General features: G+C 41.2%; 1 protein-coding gene across 1 annotated transcript in view; it reads right to left on the reverse strand.

The window, feature by feature from the left end:
- The window catches only part of LOC142803340 (neprilysin-2-like), a 49548-nt gene extending 31178 nt beyond the window's left edge, over positions 1 to 18370 (reverse strand). Inside the window, exons 1-5 of the mRNA XM_075888456.1 lie at positions 18282 to 18370; positions 15056 to 15151; positions 8985 to 9269; positions 4396 to 4593; positions 1414 to 1643 (exon numbers count right to left, since the gene is read on the reverse strand). Coding sequence (XP_075744571.1) covers positions 1414 to 1643; positions 4396 to 4593; positions 8985 to 9269; positions 15056 to 15122 — 780 coding nt within the window. The 5' untranslated portion in view covers positions 15123 to 15151; positions 18282 to 18370. The remainder of the gene's footprint in view (positions 1 to 1413; positions 1644 to 4395; positions 4594 to 8984; positions 9270 to 15055; positions 15152 to 18281) is intronic.
- Positions 18371 to 20284: the final 1914 nt, after the last annotated feature.

Genomic DNA, 20284 nt, shown 5'->3' on the forward strand with positions numbered 1-20284 from the left:
AGTGCAGCAGCGGCGAGTCGGCATGCTTTAACGTGACTCACGTTAGTGTACAGCCATCTGATATCTGCCACCGCCGCAACCGGTGCGTGCACTCGTGTTGTTTCTGCCTGGCTATCTCCCAAAACAAAGTTTGAAAAGGTGCGAGCTGCGAATAACTAGAATTCTGTACAAACTTTACAGCTTCGAAAGCAGAAAAAATTGAATTGTATTTCAAGATAGCGACGTCAGTAGCGGCGGGACGGGTCAGAAGGAATGTGAACATCTTCGACTCGCTCGGTCGTGGTTTTCTTGCCACTCTGGCGTTTTTGTTTTCACTGCATTTGTCAATTGTGAATGCGCGCTTGGAGAAAGCGTGCATCTTCGGTTGCGGTCGCCTAATGTTGTGCGTGGTGGTTCCGTTCCTGAAGAGAAAGTTGGTATTATGCTGTGAAACACGAAAAACGTACACCATTTAACGGTGGGTGTACTGTTGCTTTTATACAGCTTCATCTGGTAGTCTCCCGCAGCTCTACGAAGGTTCAACCAGTTCTTATGGTATACTGCGTCCGCAGGGCTTTTGTACATGCCCAACCTGAACTGCACATTACGGAGTTCAATTACCGCATTACTGAGTTCAACAATTATGAAACATTGTTGTACAAGCTACCGTAGTATGACTGATGTAGTCGCTTATCGCGCACTATCATTCGCCGATCGCAACTTGCCCGGGTACTAATGAAGATACAAGTTACGTGTTGAAGTTGCGCTTTCGTCTAAGTCTTCATTATTTAAAGGTAAGCGTACTCCATGCAGACCTCTCTGGCTGGGTGAAAACTAAAACGGAAACGCAAACATTCGACCTCCTTTTATATCAATTTCTAGCGTTAAAATCAAACACTTTAAACTGACCCGATGTTTTCGCGACCGATTTGGTCTCTTCCTCAGGGGTGACTGCTCGAACGGCTCTCAAGCTAGCGCCTTTTGTACGCAGTGTCTCCTTCTCTGCCGTCCTTTTTTCTGCCGTTCTTGTAGCTGCGATATTTTCTCCACTGGAGCCGTGGACTGTGTTCGCGGACCCTCGGTACAATTCGAGCACTCGCACTCGCACTGACACGCATTTACCGGAATCTCAAAGGATTATTTTCATCACTAAATGGCGTGGTCAATTACTGCTCGCCGCACGTTCCTGACTGCGGGAAGAAGCAGTTCGATGTGAGAATACATCAGCGCAAAGCGGGGTTTATTCTCGGAGCAACTTTTTGAGCTGTTTTTCAGAAAGAAAGTGCTTTCATTTTTGTGACTTTCTTCTTTTGTATGTAAACACCCGCACATGGTTTACTACAGCAGTACGATAGCACTTGTGAGTACAGTCAGGAGAACAGGCACGAAGTTCAGCATGCTTGATGTCTTATGCAAAACTAAATAAGTGCTTACCGTTCCTATTCCCCCAAATTTAAGTGCGGATGGTCCGTACTCGTAAAAGAATGGACGAAGAAGTTGTGCTGTAGGTATTACTGCGGTATTTAAGCCCATGAAAAAGGCAGTGACCTTCTCCTCGTCGTAAAACTTAGTTTTCTGGTCTTTCCAGTGATAGTGTGTGTTTAGACGACGACCTTGTATCCATGAGGGGAAGAGTCGGTTGAATGGCACGTCAGGAAGGGCTTCTGCGCATGCAATTGAACACATATGAGTATGTGAAACTTACATTGCATAGAAGATACACAAGAACACCTGCGTGTTGTTTCTGTTGAAAAGATGAGATCTTTTCAACAGAAACAACAGCATGAGATCTTTCGTTGGATGTGAACAAGTTTCGCTATCTAACGATGAATAATGAAGACCTGTGGTGGCATCATCAGTATGACGAATGGGACAATGGCTGAAGAAAAAGATTTAGAAGGCAATCAATGCCTAGTAGTTTTTTTATACTTTCAGAGAAGTGACATTATTTTACAATGTCAGCTTGGAGCTTGCCCGGAACCTAATAAAAGACCACTGAATAGCACCTAATGAAATAAAAAACAGCTGCCTTTCATTGAGTTCTGAGCATTTGTTCCGTATTAGTATAAAAAACCTGTCTGAGCTCGAACTCTCCCGTGATTTGGTGTATATTTTTACAACAGGCTTTGAGCTCACATGCACTCGCACTTTGTGACACCCAAGTACTTACGTCTCAATATTTTGAAAAGTACCCCGACCAAAACTGCCTACTTTGTATTCATGACGTCGAGTGTGAAAGGACGGAAAATCAGCTAATGCATGTGACAGAATGTTCTACCACATGTTTAGTCAAATATACACAACAAAATGTACTTCTAAAAACATCTTAAGCCAGATATGTGTAGCTAAAAATTTTGACCGAATATAAGAGTTTAAGACACCACATCATTCTTTCATTGTGAAGACTAAGCGTCTTCAGGCTCTTTCACCAGTGAAGATACACGATTAGGTGAGAAATTTCAAAGAGCGGAATAGCGCAAAGTACAACTTCACTAGTGAGCACCCGCGATGCTCACTTCCGAGCTGAAAAAACCATCTCGGGAGGAGCTGCTGAATTCACTGTCATCTGTTTCTTTGTTTCCGCACACCAGATAAACTTCTGTATTGAAATCATCCAGAATAGAAGAAGATGGCGAAAGCCAAAAACTTTTTTATCTTGGGTTGGCGCCACTGAACGTCATCCTTCCATACAAAAACCGCATTCCTTGTGTAGCAAAAAACTAAAATACACAATAAATCAGTAAGTCTTGTCATTTAGTGAACTACATAAACTTTAATCTGCTGTAAGCGATCTCTCCTCGTCCAAAGCGATTCGGGCCAGTTTGGGCCTTTTGATATTTGTTTTACAGGAAGCGCACTGCAGGTTATTATTGCCGTATCACATTGAGATAAAAACTGTGGCTCTATATTGTGCACTGGATAGAAAGTAAACACTGATTACACGGCTGTATTTCACTTTAGTAGCGAAAACTCTTAGCAGATGAATATTCTGCGTTCAAAACAGTTCGCTAGTTGAAGATTCCGAAATGATCATGCTGTTACTAAAAACATGTGTTAGCATTACGATCAAACAGGATCCCCAAATTAAGGTGAGCAGTATATTTGTGTGAATATTGTCAAAGAAAAGCAACTTTCATAAACTATCTGCAGTCCGATGCTGCGCTACGTGAATGAGCCGTTTTTATTTTCTAAAACAGCAAATTGCCTATTTTATTTGAGCGTGCATTAGCTTGTGAAATAGATGTAAAGCAATTCAAATGTACAGTATAGCAGTAGTTGGCGATAGTAATAACATATTTCGTGCGCTTGCATCGGTGCCGTACTTCGTCGCAGGGGTGTAATGAAGATTACTAGTTTGGAAGATCGAGTTGCCCCTCCTGGCAGAAAGTGTACTCGTCTGAACTGTGATTAATGTTTTCCCCTTCTTGAAATCTATTGAAGACCTTGAAAAGTGTTCCAGTTCATTTTACGCCACGCCGTTTCGGACTACTTTTTTCTTCTTTAGAGAATAGTTAGGTGCCCAATATCTTCAATTCATGTGTATTTTATTTCAAGTACCGTGTTGGAGCGAACAGAGGACATGATACTGTAGTGATAAACTAATAGAAAGTCACTAAGAGGCAAAAAGGAGGAAGAAAGTGCACCTATTTTATTTTAGAATAGAGTTTTTTTAGTGAATCTGTCACTCGTTCTTGATTGAAAACTACCTTTTTGAGTTGATGCAATACACAATAGCCTGGTTTTGATTAGAACAGTTCTAGAAATTGAAGATACCTAGGCGTGCTTTACTTTTTCATGGAATTTAGCCTAGCTTTTGGTTCTGCATGTGTTTTTTTTAATTGTAGAAGCCTGCAATATTCCGCCGCTTATACCCAAACAGTTGTTTCGAAGTCAAATGGGATGAAGTTGATGATGGGACAGAAGTGATTCAGGTCTCTAGCCATAGTTGATGGAAGGATTTCAAAAATACGAGCTTGGTTAATTCTCAACACATGACTGAAACAGGTTTCTACCGTTATCAGATAGGAGAGAAACATGAGGCATTGGCATGAAACAGCATGTTTCCAATCATCGCCTCATGAGTTTTAAATAATACACCACTGTTCTGTTCTTCTATTCTGGACTAGATCATACATTTGCTATCGCGAGCCGTATGAAGTAAAATAGCACATTCAGTTTATTCAGCTACTGATTTTAATGCCCTGCCATGAATGTGGCACGCAGAATGACCAAAAACAACTTTCCACTAGTGTATTTAGTGCCACGAACAATTTCGCCTTGCCAACTGCGTTTAACTGTTTTGTTCTTCAAATAGCAATTTCTATATTATGTCACGTTATTCTCACGAGGAATAAATAATTTTAATTGCTGATCTTTAATGTCTCCGGCACTGCTGCCTAAGCGTATAGTACTGACCATAAAAACGTTTGACGAACTTGGGTTCCAATTGATCTCCTGGGCTTCCTACTAGGACATCGATTTCCTTCAACTTCTGAAATAATCGTGTTCGAACACTGGGAAGGAGCCAGCTTGAAGATTGCACGGCTTCAATGAAGACATCCTTGATTCGAAACGCCAGTTGCCTCACCTCTTCTACCATCTGAGGTGTAACCACTGTTGTAAAGAAAAATATGTAAAAAACATGTTAGCTGAATCTGCAGGTATATTACCCGCCCAAACATCAAATACATTAGTTCAATGAGGATAGAACAAATAATGATCAAGAAAACGTTAACAATGTACACTGACGATATTCACTAGGTATTTAATACAAAGTGATTTCTTTAGAATTGACCTAACAGATTGACCTTCATTTTTCTTAAAATTTACTCAGGTTCAAATTGACTTCAGTGAAACGTCCAGAAAGCAGGAGGACTTATTGGCTCACCCAATACTTTCATGTGCAACGAGAAGAAATAACAAATAAGAAAGAACAAAACACCTTAATATTCTACAAAAAGAGCTGGCTAGCGCCTATCAAACATTCTGAAGAAATGTATTGTAGAACATCAAGCTTCGAAGCAAAACTGCACGCTTGAAGCTGTAACTGTACTTGATGTTTGTAATTTTTTACAAATACGGCTTTTTAGCCTATAAGATGTCCACGATTCATCGCCATAGGTCCAGTGCTTTTGAAAACCCCGTAAGAAGAACTTGAGGGGTATTGATCTGGTCGCTTCAGGAGCCTCTAGAATAGAAATACGCGAAATGCCGTTATTTGCACTATTTCTTTGTTATTGTTTGCCTAATATCATATAAAAATATGCTGGGCTGATATACCTTAGGCTTTCTCTAGTGTTTTGGGCAAAATCTAATCAAAGTGTGAAAAACTAGAACAAAAGTGCTGCCCGATGATTGAGCTCGGTTCTGAAAGATTCAACTTTACTGCCGAAGCAGCGGCTATATGATTTAGGGTCCGCTTCCAATGCGACTTGCACTGAAATAAATGACCAGCGACCAACCATTTTTGCTAGTGAGTAAAGGTATACCAAGACTTGGCATTCACTTCTTTCATGGTACTCATTTCGAAAGTCACCCCGTAACTTTTTTGTAAAAAAGTGATGGTGCACCTGAACCCAAAATAGCCTTGATGAAACAATCGAGCATCCAACACTGCTCTGAGAAGCACAAAATTGCTACCAACGAGTACCTACCAGCAAAAAAAAAAAGATTGGGGGCATTATTAGCCTGGTGCTTGGTGGAAAGTAGTACATAATCACATCGAACGGCAACCGCAGTGTGGGGAATTGGTGGTGTGGTACCACTGGAGACAGAAATAGGGTAATCACTTTTTTTCTTGATAGTGTGCCTATAACAACGCACTGAAGAATGAGAGACAGAAAATAAAAGACGCAATGTTAGCAGGGATGACTTCAGTTTACGCTTCACTGAAGATAAACCTTATAGTTGGATATCAATTACAGCAATTTGCAGCCGCTCGCTCGCTAATGCGCACTGCTTCTAAGGCACTCCCGCTCGGGATCATTGAAATGACACGTTAGGTCAGCTACCGATATATGGTGCTACTAACATAAAATACTCGTTTTCAAGTTCTGGAGAGCGTATGTCCTATATCCTGTCGAAACTTCTGTTCGGTGTCATGCATTCATTGTCAGTGAAACTCCTCAACATTGAAATCGCTGGGTAAGCGTCGCCTCGCGAAAGATCTATGAACGCTCGCGCAGGGATTCTGCCGTTGCTGTCATCTCCAGGATACCCATATATATTGTTAGGGGAAGACAAAAAAAAAAGACTGCTTAATTTACAATATTTACAGCAACAAAGTGATCGAAACTTAAACAGCCAAGATGGCGCAAACAGTAGACAACCCCCGTCCTCCTCTTCTCCAACCTCTAGGTATGCGGCCCAAATAGTACACAATACCCTCCGGCGGCGAAGGCCCCGACTCGGTGCATTAAAAAAAAAAGGCTGTAGCGAGAATGTGCATTATACACATGCATCGCTTAGGTTCGATGTGCGAAGGCTTCAGGCGCACAACGTGAACGATTTCGGTGCTGGGATGAGCCGACGGGGACGAAGACAACGGTTCAATCACATACGTCACCGTCACGTCGCCCATTTTCCTCTACTTCTTCGACCCCTAAGGAAGCCGGGCACAATATATATATATATATATATATATATATATATATATATAAGGGAGAAAAGTGTATACCTAAGGGCTCGTATTTCCGCGTTTTAACACAATATTAATGAGATATAACAGACAGTAATGCCAAGGAATGTACAGGGGAAGTTATTAGAACCATTGGAATGTAAATAAGAAGAAAGAAGAAAGAAAAGTGGATGAAAAAATTACCAGCTGTGAGCAGGAATCGAACCCACGACCTTCGAATAACGCGTTCGATGCTCTAACCACTGAGCTATCACAGCGGCCGTCCCTATATATATATATATATATATATATATATATATATATATATATATGTATGTATATATATATATATATATATATATATATATATATATATTAATGGCTCGTGTTTCCGTGTTTTGACACAATATTATTGAGATCTAACAGACAATAATAACAATGAATGTAGGAAGTTAATATAACAAATGTAATGTAAATAGGAAGAAAGAAAAGGGGGTGAAAAAATAACCAGCCGTGAGCACGAACGCCACGTCGTTAACGAGAAATCTCGCAGGCTAGCTACGTGCTCTCACTTTGTCGAAAAATCGCTGTTATGCATCGTGCGAGTGACGTTCCAATCATTCGAAGACGAGATCGATGGCTATTGTCTGACACGAATCACGTATACTTTGTCTGTGTTGCTTTCATCGGCCGCACTCTGCCATTCGTTTTTATACTTCGTTTATATATATATATATATATATATATATATATATATATATATATATATATATATATATATATATATATATATATATATATATATATATATATATATATATATATATATATATATATATATATATATATTGATCTTTGTAGCGCGCTGCGTTAGAAAACTCCGCCGAGAGATTTCAGCCGTCATCAAGTTTAAATTACTGAGCAATCTTAGTTTATAAAATATCCTTTTCTCAAAATGTGACGAAAAACATTTCTTGCAGTATAGTGTCACTTATAAACGAAGTATAAAAACGAATGGCAGAGCGCGGCCGATGAAAGCAACACAGACATAAAGTATACGTGACTCGTGGCAGACAATAGCCATCGATTTCGTTTTCGAATGATTGGAACGTCGCTGGCACGATGCATACGAGCGCTTTTCCGACAAAGTCAGTGCACATCGCTAGCCTGGGCGATTTCTCGTTAACGACGTTGCGAGATTCATACACAATAAAAGCACTGGAGAAGGCTCTATGCAAGAAAAACAAAATAATTTTTTAACTGGAAAGGTAGGGTGACAATGTTTACCTAACCCACGTGGATACATAAACTTGGCGAAGCTGATAGGGCTAGGCTATCTTTGATAGGTTTCATAGGATAGGTTATCTTTGAAAGCACCACTTGACAAGTGGTCCATTCATACATGTTTAGTCTCGTGATCACGCTCGTATCAAACCACTCAACACGGTTCAAAACAAGAGTAGGAACACTCGAATGTTTGTTAAATTGAAGGAAGATGGTATAATGTTATATCATTGGCAGAAATAGTCAAGGAGTAATCGAACTATTCTAATACTGCCCAAATCTTTTCGAAAGCTGAGGTTGATTTCAGCGGTGCGCAGTAAGGAGTAACACTATCTCGTAGAGGGAAAAAATTTCCCTCCCCTGGCGCCATTTCTTTGTCGGTGCTGACTCGCTAAGTGCCAACGTCTGATGGAGAACAAAACTTGAAGAAACTCGAATGTGAAAGAGGCGCATCTGGACTGCCTTAGCACGCAGGAAGTCGATAAGGCACAGCAAAAAGTAGCCCACATGATGTACGATAAGCTTGCGAATCTCTCAAAAGAGATCGTTCTCGTAATGAGCAAACCCTTCATGCCTTCCTCAAACATTAGAAACATTGACGCTTAGGTAAAAACAGTGCTGGCTACTTCCCCAATAGATGTCATTGGATTCTCGTGCAACATTTTCTCAGGTGTCATAGCACTGGAGCTGCTATACGTTTTTTTTTTTTTCGTGGAAGCGACATGAATGCCTTGCGTCAAAAAGAGCCCGAAGTTTTCACCAATGAAGGAAACATGCAAAGTCGCAGTATTTCTTTTATGCAGACTGCATAATAATTGGAGAGATGGAGAAGGTAACAGTGGCCTACACTGCCAGTTTGTGGTCCGTGATCCCCTTCATTGGGGTTCAATTAACACACGCTTGGCGTCTTGACACTCTACGCACATTCCGAGTCGCACGTGTTCCATCTGACTCAACCCCTCATTATTTGGAGCGATGAACACTAGTTGAGATAATCAAGAAGGTACCGTGTTGCTGCAAATATTGTATTTGCTGCATGTCACCTCGGCACAATTCCAAAATAATGATGGCAATTGTTTCGAAGATGTGCAGTGAATGTACTTACCCAACTCGAAGAACTTGCTAAGGATCGCTAGATTCATGACGTCCTTGACGTGCACGAAGCAAGCTTCATCGGCCTTCTTTCCGTCGCGGTATCTGTACGGCTCAGTGAACTCGACCAACTGTCTATAGATGCTCCAAGCAACCAGGTATTGCAGGCCAGTTTTGCCGACGTATTGGTTATCAAAGAGCTCCTTAATGACACTGGTACTGCGTAGGATTGTCCAGATTGGGTGCGACGCCTTGTAGGTACCCTCGGTATACTTGTAAAACAAATTTTCCCAATCCTCTGGAAAAACAAGGACAAATATGGTAATAGACTGTATTCTCACATCATTAATTTATCGAAAGGTTGATTGCTGTATATCAGATTTGAGTCGCACATACTTATTTCCCCTTATGCCTTTTTTGATAGTTGCTACCGACTGAATATTCGACAGCCCGTCGCTAAAATATCGCGAAATTTGGTAAAGAACTATATGACACCGAAAATTAATGGTGAATGTGAACTGATAAGTTACCAAACATTTATTTTGGATCCCACGAAGGGTGATAAGACGAGGAGGAAAATGCAGATCGTATGCAACAGAAACCGCATATATTCTTTGCGAACTACCTTGCGTGTGGTGAAAATCGTCATAATTGTTGTTAAGAGAAAGTTATAAAGTCATGATTGGACGGTACAGGAAATGGTCTCAAATGTACGAATTATCGAAGGTATGTAAACAACACAAAACATGAGGCAATATGGAAACTCCATCCGAAAATTGTATTCTAAACTCGAAGTTCTGAAGTCAGACGGGCTTATCCCTCGGGGGTGAGAAAGCCAGAGATGTGCAGCGCTTATATATGCTTGCTCGCCTTCCGTAGGGGTTTGCCGTGACCCGTCGCGAACCCTGGCAGTAAAGGCAGGGCAAAGACCCCGTGGAGTGGTTGATGTTGTCTGCTGTCTGCTTAATGTGCCAAGATTGAAGGAGGAGTCGCTGGCAGGTGTTAATTTTTTGTACTATAATCCAAACGCCGTCTGGGTAAATGAGGTGGTGAAACCATTCGAAGTGTTCCGCTACTTCGCTCGGTTGGCTATACATTCGAAGGAGGTCGTTCTTGTGCTCTCGCTTCATTTCACAGAAGTTGTTTGTTTCCCTAATAAAGGAAGCTGGATAGTCGGCGCACAGGATCTGGTATACGCCATCCTAAGATATTTCCGCATGCGCATGATCGTTGGGAGAGGAATGAAGCTGGCGATGCTGGTGGGTGTCTCGTGTGCGACGTTGAACCCTGCCTTTTTCAGTGTATGGGCAACTGTTTCGCTGGCGCAGGCCATTTTGTGTAGCTGCTGGCGCCGACGTACCTGATGATTTGATCGCTTTCCCCTTTCCGCAGCTGTGGTTATTATTTCGGCCCTCCCACCACAGAAAGCTTAAGCCGTGGGTGGTAGTTCGAGCTGCAGTGGAGGTAGCGTGATGTATAGGTGGGTTTTCTGAGCACCGAAAAGGACAGATTATATTGTTGCCTTCTCACTACTACGTCTAAAAAGGGAGAACCGATTGGTCCCCTCTTTCTACTGCGGACTGTACTTCAGGCTTAAGATAGTTCAGGCATGCGAGCAAGTTGTCGACCTGGCCAGACTTCACAATATAGAATCAATCGCCCGCGTAGTGCACAATTATCTTGGGTATGGAGTCAAACACGGAAAGCGCCCTATTTTCAATGTTTTTCAACACATGCATGTTAGATCTATAAACCTTCAATATTTAACATATACGCAAGTCCTGTCTGGTTTTACATAAGCGCAGTATAAAAGCGTCCATTTTCATCACTTCGTTCAGCATGTGACCGTACTACAAGACTCCCGCTTTTATTTACCACAACAGGTGCTATGTACCACTCGCTTAGTGTCTACCGTCCTTAACACGACACTAGACGAAACCTACTTCACATTTCAACTGGCCTGCAAGTGATAGCGACTTCATTACGTGTCAAAACGAGATATGCCAGTACGCTCTTCCTCTTCAACAACTCCCACAATGGGCGAGTGTTCTTATATTGCAGCCAATTTTAGTAAGTGAAAGTGAGGGTACTGTAAATGCGCATCGCGACTAGTTAATGTAATCTAAAGTGCATTGACAACATGCTAATAGATGTCGAATTATTGTGTCACGACGCATGAACTACGTGTTTTGCATGTCGGGTTAGCGTCACAGCAGTCCGGACATTATCTACAGTTAAAGCCGAATGCATGAGCGGAAATGCATTCTTCTGCAGGATACGATCAGCTGGGACGTGCATCTGTAGTCTAAAAGAAGCTCCCTACCTGATTTAAATGCCAATATTGGTAACCTAATAGCCAGAATGTATTGCAAGGCCATTGCTTAAACTTGAAAGGGAAATAAAGAACGGTTGATGGGTAATACACAATAATACCCCAAAGTGACTCCAAGTGTGACAGACGCCATATAAGAACCAGCATTTTTCGTGGATAGTTGTGCATGGCTCATATTAGGTTTGATTGTCCAAACCATTCCTTCTATAGCAGGTTACCTATTCTTGCTTAAATGAGGTGTTTAGCACAAGATTGCATTGTGATAGAATCCATGCAAAAATAACAAATATGAATTTTAGCGGTTTGCTTTAGTGTGATATGGCATATATTAAGCTTCTCTCTACATTTACCAACGGCACACGACCCTACTGTTGGCTATACCTGAATGATCAACAATGTGGAAACACTACTCTAAAACAGAACTACATATATTTCTTCCACAGGAATGTCACTACCACAAATCACGTCTCAACCGTGCAATCTCTTGACTTAGATTCACGACCACGTGATGCAAAAGTAAACCAGAGGACAAAAGTGCTGAACAGACATCTGAAATCGAAGGGCTGGTTTAAGCTAAAAGCTTAAATTATAATATTTATTCAGGTTTATTGAGCCGAAGGAGCAACGAAGTTAGGACAGACACATAGCGTAGGCTCGCTTAATTTCTAGCTCCTGGAATTATCAAATGTGCCACCTTAATGAAAGTAGACAGGCCTCTATTAGTTTTTCCACCATAGTAAAGGCAGCCGGTACGCTGGAATCAAATTCGCACACCGGAGTAAAGGCAGCCAGCACGCTGGTACTTCAATGTGTGCACTGAAGTAGAAACATATTTGTCATGTGCAACGCACCAACACGACTGATTGGCTGTGAGAGAGCTCATACCCCGGGACATAAGTTCTGGTTGGCAACTGATAACAACGGAGTGCGTATTTTCCACATGGCACCGGTTGGCGAAAGTCGTCAAGCCAGCATCGCACTGACTGTGAGAGCAGTGGGCGACAGCACTTTTTAGTTCGTAGAGTATCTGGTGAGTATCGGGTCAACAGCCAGAAAAACCTCCTGTACGTCACGCTACATTTTTTAAATTTTTCCTACAGTACCTGAAACACTGCTCTTTGTGACGGCCCAACGCGATTGACCCAAAAGACAATCCGCAGGAGCCTCTTCGTGGTAAGCGTCCGTGTCACTTGGGAGCAGTCAAAGTGATAGGCTAGAGAGCATCGAGCTTGAGTGCCGTAGGCGATTAGGACAGCGAATGGGGTACCTCCAAGGAGCTACATAAACATCCGACCCTGATTCACTGAAATTGATAGAGATGACCGTGGAGCCTAGAGTAATTGGAAATGGACTAACATGCCAGGCCAGATTTGAGACATACTTTTTTTTGTGCCCGTGAGTATGATGCCAATAGGGCTAGTTGCCACAAATTTTACGTACTTCACACATTAAAAATGGTATATATAATTCATTACATAGTTTATTAGATGGTTGGTGTAAATTGCGTGCGTTTGGCTTCTGAGCTTTATTTTGATGTTTGTTTTAGTCAATAAATAATGTTTTGTTTCAGCGGAGCTGTTTTACACTTGTCCTTTTACTTAGTGCATGTGGTGTATTGACTCGAGACAGCTTAGGAGACAAGGTGAGCCGTATAGCCACCATAAATTTTAGGCAAAGTTTATGTGCCTTTTTCTCTATAACATGAAAAGCCACAGCAATTATTTTACGGTCATTTTGATTATATGTCATTCTCTTTCTTACTAATACCAATTCAGAACTGAAAATTGTCGTTCTAGTTTTTGATAGTTTTTTGCTCCAAGTACCTACTTATAACTCGCTAATAGGAATTAGTTGCGTTGAAGAAGAGCCGTTCTTTACACAACAATATGTATTCTTCAGGGTCTTCCTTAGCACCTCCTCGAAGTACTGTCGCAATTGACGTTTCTAGATTTTGTGTTTGCTGAGATAAAGGAACAAAAGTACAATAAGCTTGCTTTGAGAAGAAAGCTTTCTAATTTGTAAATGTTCATTGCATCAAAAAATACAACATTATAACACCCAATTCACAGACCCGTTCAAAAGGCACAAGTCAGACACTTAACTTCATTACCATTGTTTTTGTTGTTGTTGAAACGTCTCGACTGGCAAACTTCATTGGTCGCCTGCTATGCAGCCCTGTCAGGAAAGTACTTTTGAGGTAGGTCAAGAGTGCGTAGGCCTTCAACTGTGCAGGTCACTGACTTAACTAAGAAGTTGTGCGCATCGACATTGGTTATATTTCCGTTATAGAAGTAAGCACAGTATGAAGAGTGAATATTTCTTTCCTTCAATGTCCGAGGAAAGCGTTTTAAGTGCGTAATCTTGCACGGAAGTTCATAGGCTCATTAGGCTTTTCGGTTTCCTCATGGAGACATTTAGAAAGTAATTCTCGATGCTGTTCTTTATCCACGTATAGTTCACAATTCAACTGCCTTGGTAGAGTTTCAGTGTCTTCCGGGCAAAGGCCTTGTGACTGATAGGCATCTTTCAATTCCGTGCGGACGTGTGTGGCCCGGATGGCCTTCCACTTGTACTCCAAGCTCGCTCTATTTCCTTTGAATGGTTAAACGATAATACGTTTTATTGTTGCGAATAAGACACCACTAAGACGTTCCCGACCACATATAGAATTTCCTATCATAAAGCCTGATGATCCTGCTGTATTTCGGAGCCAATAATTTTCTGGAACTACAAATGCACTGTAGCCTTCCCATATGCGTATAGCCCTTGAACTGCAACGAATATCTTGCTACTTAAAAATACGGTAATAGTAGGCTGCTGCACAATTTTCAACTATTTCATTTAAAAAACGATTCCTAAAAGACATATAAACGATTTATTGTAGTGCAGCACCAGCCGCATATTTGAAATAGTACGCAAAAAAACCATTTTTTCAAACTCTTATTGCTTATCCTGTCTCTTACGCGGCCAGTTCTGCTGGCTGTGTGCAGTCCTGTGAACTAGTGTAGGGTTAGTGGGCGTCCTATGCGTGACACGGACGGTATCTCCTAAGGCGCTAAAGGATACAACATAGACGCTACTATAGACTGCCACTACAAGACTTAAATAATTTGTCAGAGTCGCCTTGAGACACTTTTCAATGCCATGTTCGCATGATACGTGTGAATTTTCACCTTACAACTTGGAGAGTTCCTTTGAAAATTCACCAAAGACAACTCGAAAGTGTAGATAATCTTATCTGGCTATTTCGGAGTGTTCTTTATATTACATGACCACGTCTCTCAACTTCATTATGTAAACCAAGCGCACGAATGGGGAGGTCGACGGGTGCCTGGCGCATTGACAAGATAGTTTCTGTATTCACGAACTCGCTTTAAACTTATACATCAGATTCTTCGCCTCAACTATGTAGTATACATATAAGCTCATATTTATGACTCACTGGGCGATGTTTAAAAAAAGTGTCATAAAGCTTGAGACGTCCCAAATATTCCCCCTTATGAGCACTTCCTATTATGTTTGGTTTGTGATTTCCCGACAATGTAGCATTCAAGTACTGAAATGACACCTGAAATAGCGTGTTGCAATAGTTGTTGTGATAGCTGGCCATTATACACATCATATCAATTCCATCTACGTTATACAAAAGGACGATCACAATAAAGATACCAGCTTAAACTAAGAATGGTTTCCCGACAGAAAAACAACGTGTTTGGTTGGTACAGCGAAATGATTTCAGTATTTTCACCTACTTCCAGTGACGTGTGGAGCCGTGTGTTCGCCCAGATCGTAAATGCCAATGAACTGCTTCTTAGTCATGTTGATTGTGTCTTTCTCGATCTGTCGTACTACAGAAAGAAGAAAAGAAGAATTAGTGATGCTCACATAGAGCGCATCAGGGAACTTTTGGTGCGAAAACTATTATATAATGTTTAGCGCGCCATAGGGAAGGACTCAGAGAATGTAGGCCACCTGGAGTGATTTCTCATGCGCGTAAGTGAAAGTACACGGGTCTCTATTTTAACGCCTTCATTAAACGCCACTTCTACGGCCAAGTTGCAGCGCGCGGGTTTCCGGTAACCAGCTGCGCATTGTAGTTCGTGCAAAGCAGCCGTGGGGCAAGAGATAAAGTTACTTCAGTGCTTCCAGTTCTGAACAGGTTTTACGTCATATTTCGCAATTTTCAGGGTGACACGCGTTTCTATTTACGCGTGCATCATGCCTACATATTATGCATGACATAAAGCACATGGCTTTTTGGAGGTGTCCGCCGCATATGCTTGCCTAGACAATAGGCTTTGTGGCTAAATTTATGGGTTTGTGCGTGGCAAAATGTCAAGGTGTTCATGATGTATATAACCAGTAGTGATGTAGAGCTTCTGGTAGTGATTCAGCTATCGATACTTCTAATAGCTGAATCACTACTGTACTATTGGTGGTAAGAATAAGCAATAGATCGTGCTATCAAGAGTTGATTTGAGAAAACTACCGATAGCAAAAAGGAACCACGTGAATTCATTGAAGTTCCCCAGCACACGCTGTATGGTGGAGAATGAGAAGAGGGCTGAATTGGAAGAATGTTGATACTCTAGTGCTTCTTCTCTACGTTACTGGGCTCAAAGATCTTCGAGATGAAAGGTTCATTGTTGCGGGAAGCTTTTATATCAGGCCGAACTGCACGACATCAAATATTTTGTAAATTGTATGATTTCAAAAAAAATTATAAGTATTCATGCTAGTTATTTCAAAAGATTTTCTGGTTGCTTTTTTAATCTGATCCTTTATTATATATATATATATATATATATATATATATATATATATATATATATATATTCAGTCTTACTGAAGAAATAATTTGTGTGGCGAAAGATTGCTCATGAATGAAGCGAATTGAGTGTTGCTATTAGTAGGCTCTTGAAAAAGTATTTGCAATACTGACGACCAAAAATGATATTACTAGTTGCACCCAATTGGACATATCACGCTTGTAATACAACCAATGGCCCGTCTGATTGCCCTTCTCATATTGTATTGATATCTGCACAATCGATAGTTTTTTAATCAATGAGTGCCTCAAAAAGAATGTCAAAGCTAGCGATAATCAGTTTTCAATAGCTTTGCAACATTCATGAGGCGTCGTGTCATGATCGCGTGATCTCACATGAATAACGTGAAAAATGTCGTGCATAGCATGGCATGAATGAAGCGCACAAATGAAAGCATTTCATTGCACCTATTATTCGATTGCGGTGTCTCGAGGCACACGACATCCCAAAAGGTGTAATTCATGTCATGAGCAGCATTTACTTGTATACAATCAACAGCCCTTGTCCTGTTTGATATTTCTGTGCTTAGAGTTTGGCTTGAGTTACATACCTCCAGACAGTCAAAATGTGCATAGCATTCCACTCCAGCAATCTTTATTGCCGCTGATTGCCCAGTAGGCATCCTTACGCTGATTGCGTAAGGATGCCTACTGACTGAAAACTGTTGTTTAGCAGTGAATATACCTTACTAAATCATGGCTAATGGTGGCTTGTGGATGCTAGATTAGGATAGTGGCTGAGACAAGTGACTAATGCTGCTAAGCGCTCAGTCATTTGGTCTAACTTTGAGGCAGTTTCTAGGAATGCTTGCTTCTGCTAGTATGTTCTGCACTACCGGCTCACGTTTATCGGCGAATTCACGCTATTTAATTTGGAAGCTTGGGCTTGTTAGTACGACATAGATGATAAAAAAACTGGAGTTTGGTACACGCTATAATTTATCCGCCATGTCATACCAACGTGTGAAAGCGTGCACTTTATTAGTAATATATCTGGTACAATGGGTCATAAGGTTGCTTTATTGTTCAGAGATATGCTTCATTACCTTTTGCGCCAATGCTCTTTTTAATTGAATATTCTGCAGGCTCTTCAGAGCCCACGTAGAAGTGGGGACAAGAAAATACATACTGAACACATAAAATCGTACATTCACAAATAACAAGAAAGAAGATACAATTTATGAAGCTCATAATTCAAATTGGACAGACTTTACTAAGTTCAAAAATAATTTGTAATACGTTCATAATATTAAGTTCATAATTGACTATATTAAGTTTAAAAATGTTTTAACGCACACAGATTTTCCTCTCACGTCTGGCACAAGCAACTTCACACAACGCTGTTGTTTTGGCCCTCGTTTTTTTGCGCTACTTCTTTTGAGGTGTTTCAGTTTACCGCTACAGCATAACATTGCTCATCGGTGGGCAGTATAGCCTACAGTAGGTTGATGTTGTCTGCCATGTATAGTTGACAAACGTTGTCTTTGGGCGTTGTTCAGCACTTCCTAACGTTTATTGCCAGCTCTTTGAACTGCCCATAGTTTGTACATAGTCCGATCTGGTTGATGTTCGCTACAGTGGTGCTTCTACTGACTCTAATCTCAGGAAAATGATTAATCCACAAGTATTGACAATGTACTGCCTTTATAGTGGCTGTTCAACACAAGTTGGTGCAACCGAATGATATATCTTGCGCTTGAATGTGAGTGCTGACACAACGTGTGGCTGTAACTTACAACTCACTCTTCAGAGTGTCCCTGACGTGTCCTGGAAGCTTATGTAGGGTTCCTAACTTTGCAATAAGCAGAATGGAATGTGCTTGCCTTGTACCATTGACCAAAGACAAACAGTAAGCCAGAACTTGTTATTCGCAGAATCATTTGCGTAATACTTCTTTGCTTAGCCCATGAGACCTGCGAAAATATTTTTCTCCAGATATTTTTGGGACTTCATCGATTATCTCATACTGCAATATTAAACCTACGAGATGTTCAAGCAAATTGTAAGATTCACAATTAAAACAAAGCTACCTAAATATTTCCAACGGAGAACATTGAAAAACAAACGCAAGTGAAGCCTCCCTCGCAGTTGCGTGCACACTTGTTTCAAATATATGCATTGCCGAAAATGTATAAAACTTGCCAACTCACGTTGTTCCTCGTAGGCGAGTATTTTCGTAGCGTAGCGTAACTGATCTTCATCATGCCTTACTCCATATAAACGGAAAAGCCGGGCGTAGTCGTTCTCGTTCGTATATTTTGGTTTACTGCTCCTTCGCAGTAGCCAGGCTTCTTGTTCGCTGCTGTAGCTCATCTGCGAATAAATGCAAAAAGAATGGTCGTGTATCTGTCGTTCTTTGTGGTGTTGAAGAGGGCGCCACTACTAAAGAGAGTCGTGGTGCGAATTACAAGAGACAAATCTCACGATAAAACGAATTTGCATAGTGCGCAGAAAACAACTTTTTTTTTCACAATTTGGCGGTCAGATAACAGACTCAGGCTCACAAGAGGCACGCAGTTCTCAACAGAGTGGCCTATAAGAGCTGAACAGCCACGCCTAAAACATGACATTAAAAACATCTTGGACTTGATTCGATGCTTTGTATATATATACAACGGAACAAACAATGCAAACACGCTAAAAGGAGCAAAAATATTGTGACCGCTATATCTCTATTTGATACTCTCCTTATTTTTGTTGTAGATGTGTTGTGATAGTGCGCAGCTGGTAGAGCTGCCACGCCCTCTACTTCATATCATTTTCTTTACGACGTCGACGGCCATGCGATTGATGCATCGTCATTGAAGGCCAGTATGCAAGTCCGGATTTATTGTTACATTAGCCTTATCATTTCACAATAGCAAGCCGAGAAAGCTACATCTTGCGAGAGTTTAAAATATGCTGACGCTTTATGTGACACCTCGACAAAAGGTATGTCACGTATGTTGCATGAAGTACCAGCGTTATCGCATTCTGCTTTATTCGGTAATTATTTATTCGCATGTAATGAACCTTTGACACAGCAAGGCTGGACAAAAAATATCGCTAATACACTGTTGATCTTGATTGATTGATCGATATGTGGGGTTTAACGTCCCAAAACCACCATATGATAATGAGAGACGCCGTAGTGGAGAGCTCCGGAAATTTCGACCACCTGGGGTTCTTTAACGTGCGCCCAAATCTGAGCACAGGGGCCTACAACGTTTCCGCCTCCATCGGAAATGCAGCCGCCGAAGCCGGGATTTGATCCCGCGACCTGCGGGTCAGCAGACGAGTACCTTAGCCACAAGACTACTGCGGCGGGGCACTGTTGATCGTTGGCAAAAACGCCATTTTGGCACTTTCGGCATTCACATTTCCAGAGTATGAGCGCTTTCCCGCGCACTAAAGATACTCGCGAAAGGTAGGAAAAATATATCAGGTAGCATGTCTGATTGATTGCCCTGAGTGCAACGGTTGAATACGTTTCATCTACAAGATATATGTTTCTCTCATCAGGGTTAACGACAGTGATAATAAAACGCAGTGGTAACAATTATTAGATGGATGGTCGCATTTACCAGGTGATATCATCGCATAGCCACCACCCTCTGCGGAGCCCTGTAGCATTTAGGCGGCCACTCTCTCCGCCCTACCCCTTTTAGCAAAGTACTGTGCAGAATCGATAATCAGTCATTGACGACCGGCTTCAGAATCGAACGTTGCGGACGTTATCCTAGTAATCACATGTATTAGCTTAAAGCAAATATCAACCAGACAACTACTGGCCTAATCCCTAACATGCATTTTCTGTAAAACGGTGAAGCGCATAACTGCATCACATATCTACAGACACCTGGAAACTAATAATTTTGTTTTTCATTATTGAACATCAATTTCGTAAACATCCGTCATGTGATACAAAGCTGCTCGTGTTTACCATCGACTTGCGCTTTAGCATGAACATATATTTACAAAGCGATACCATTTTCTTATACTTTTAAAGTTTTTAACAAGGTGGCCTGTCTTGGTTGTTTTCAAATAAATTTAATTGGTGTGAACACTTCTAGCTTGTTATAGTATCAAAAGTTTTTTATCATCTCGACATCAATTTATTGTGAATAAGAATCGTGCTTCTCCCCATGGTGATGTGACATCCGGAGCCCTCAAG

The sequence above is a fragment of the Rhipicephalus microplus genome, chromosome 3 (genome assembly GCF_043290135.1).
Source record: "Rhipicephalus microplus isolate Deutch F79 chromosome 3, USDA_Rmic, whole genome shotgun sequence".
Lineage (NCBI taxonomy): Eukaryota > Metazoa > Arthropoda > Arachnida > Ixodida > Ixodidae > Rhipicephalus > Rhipicephalus microplus.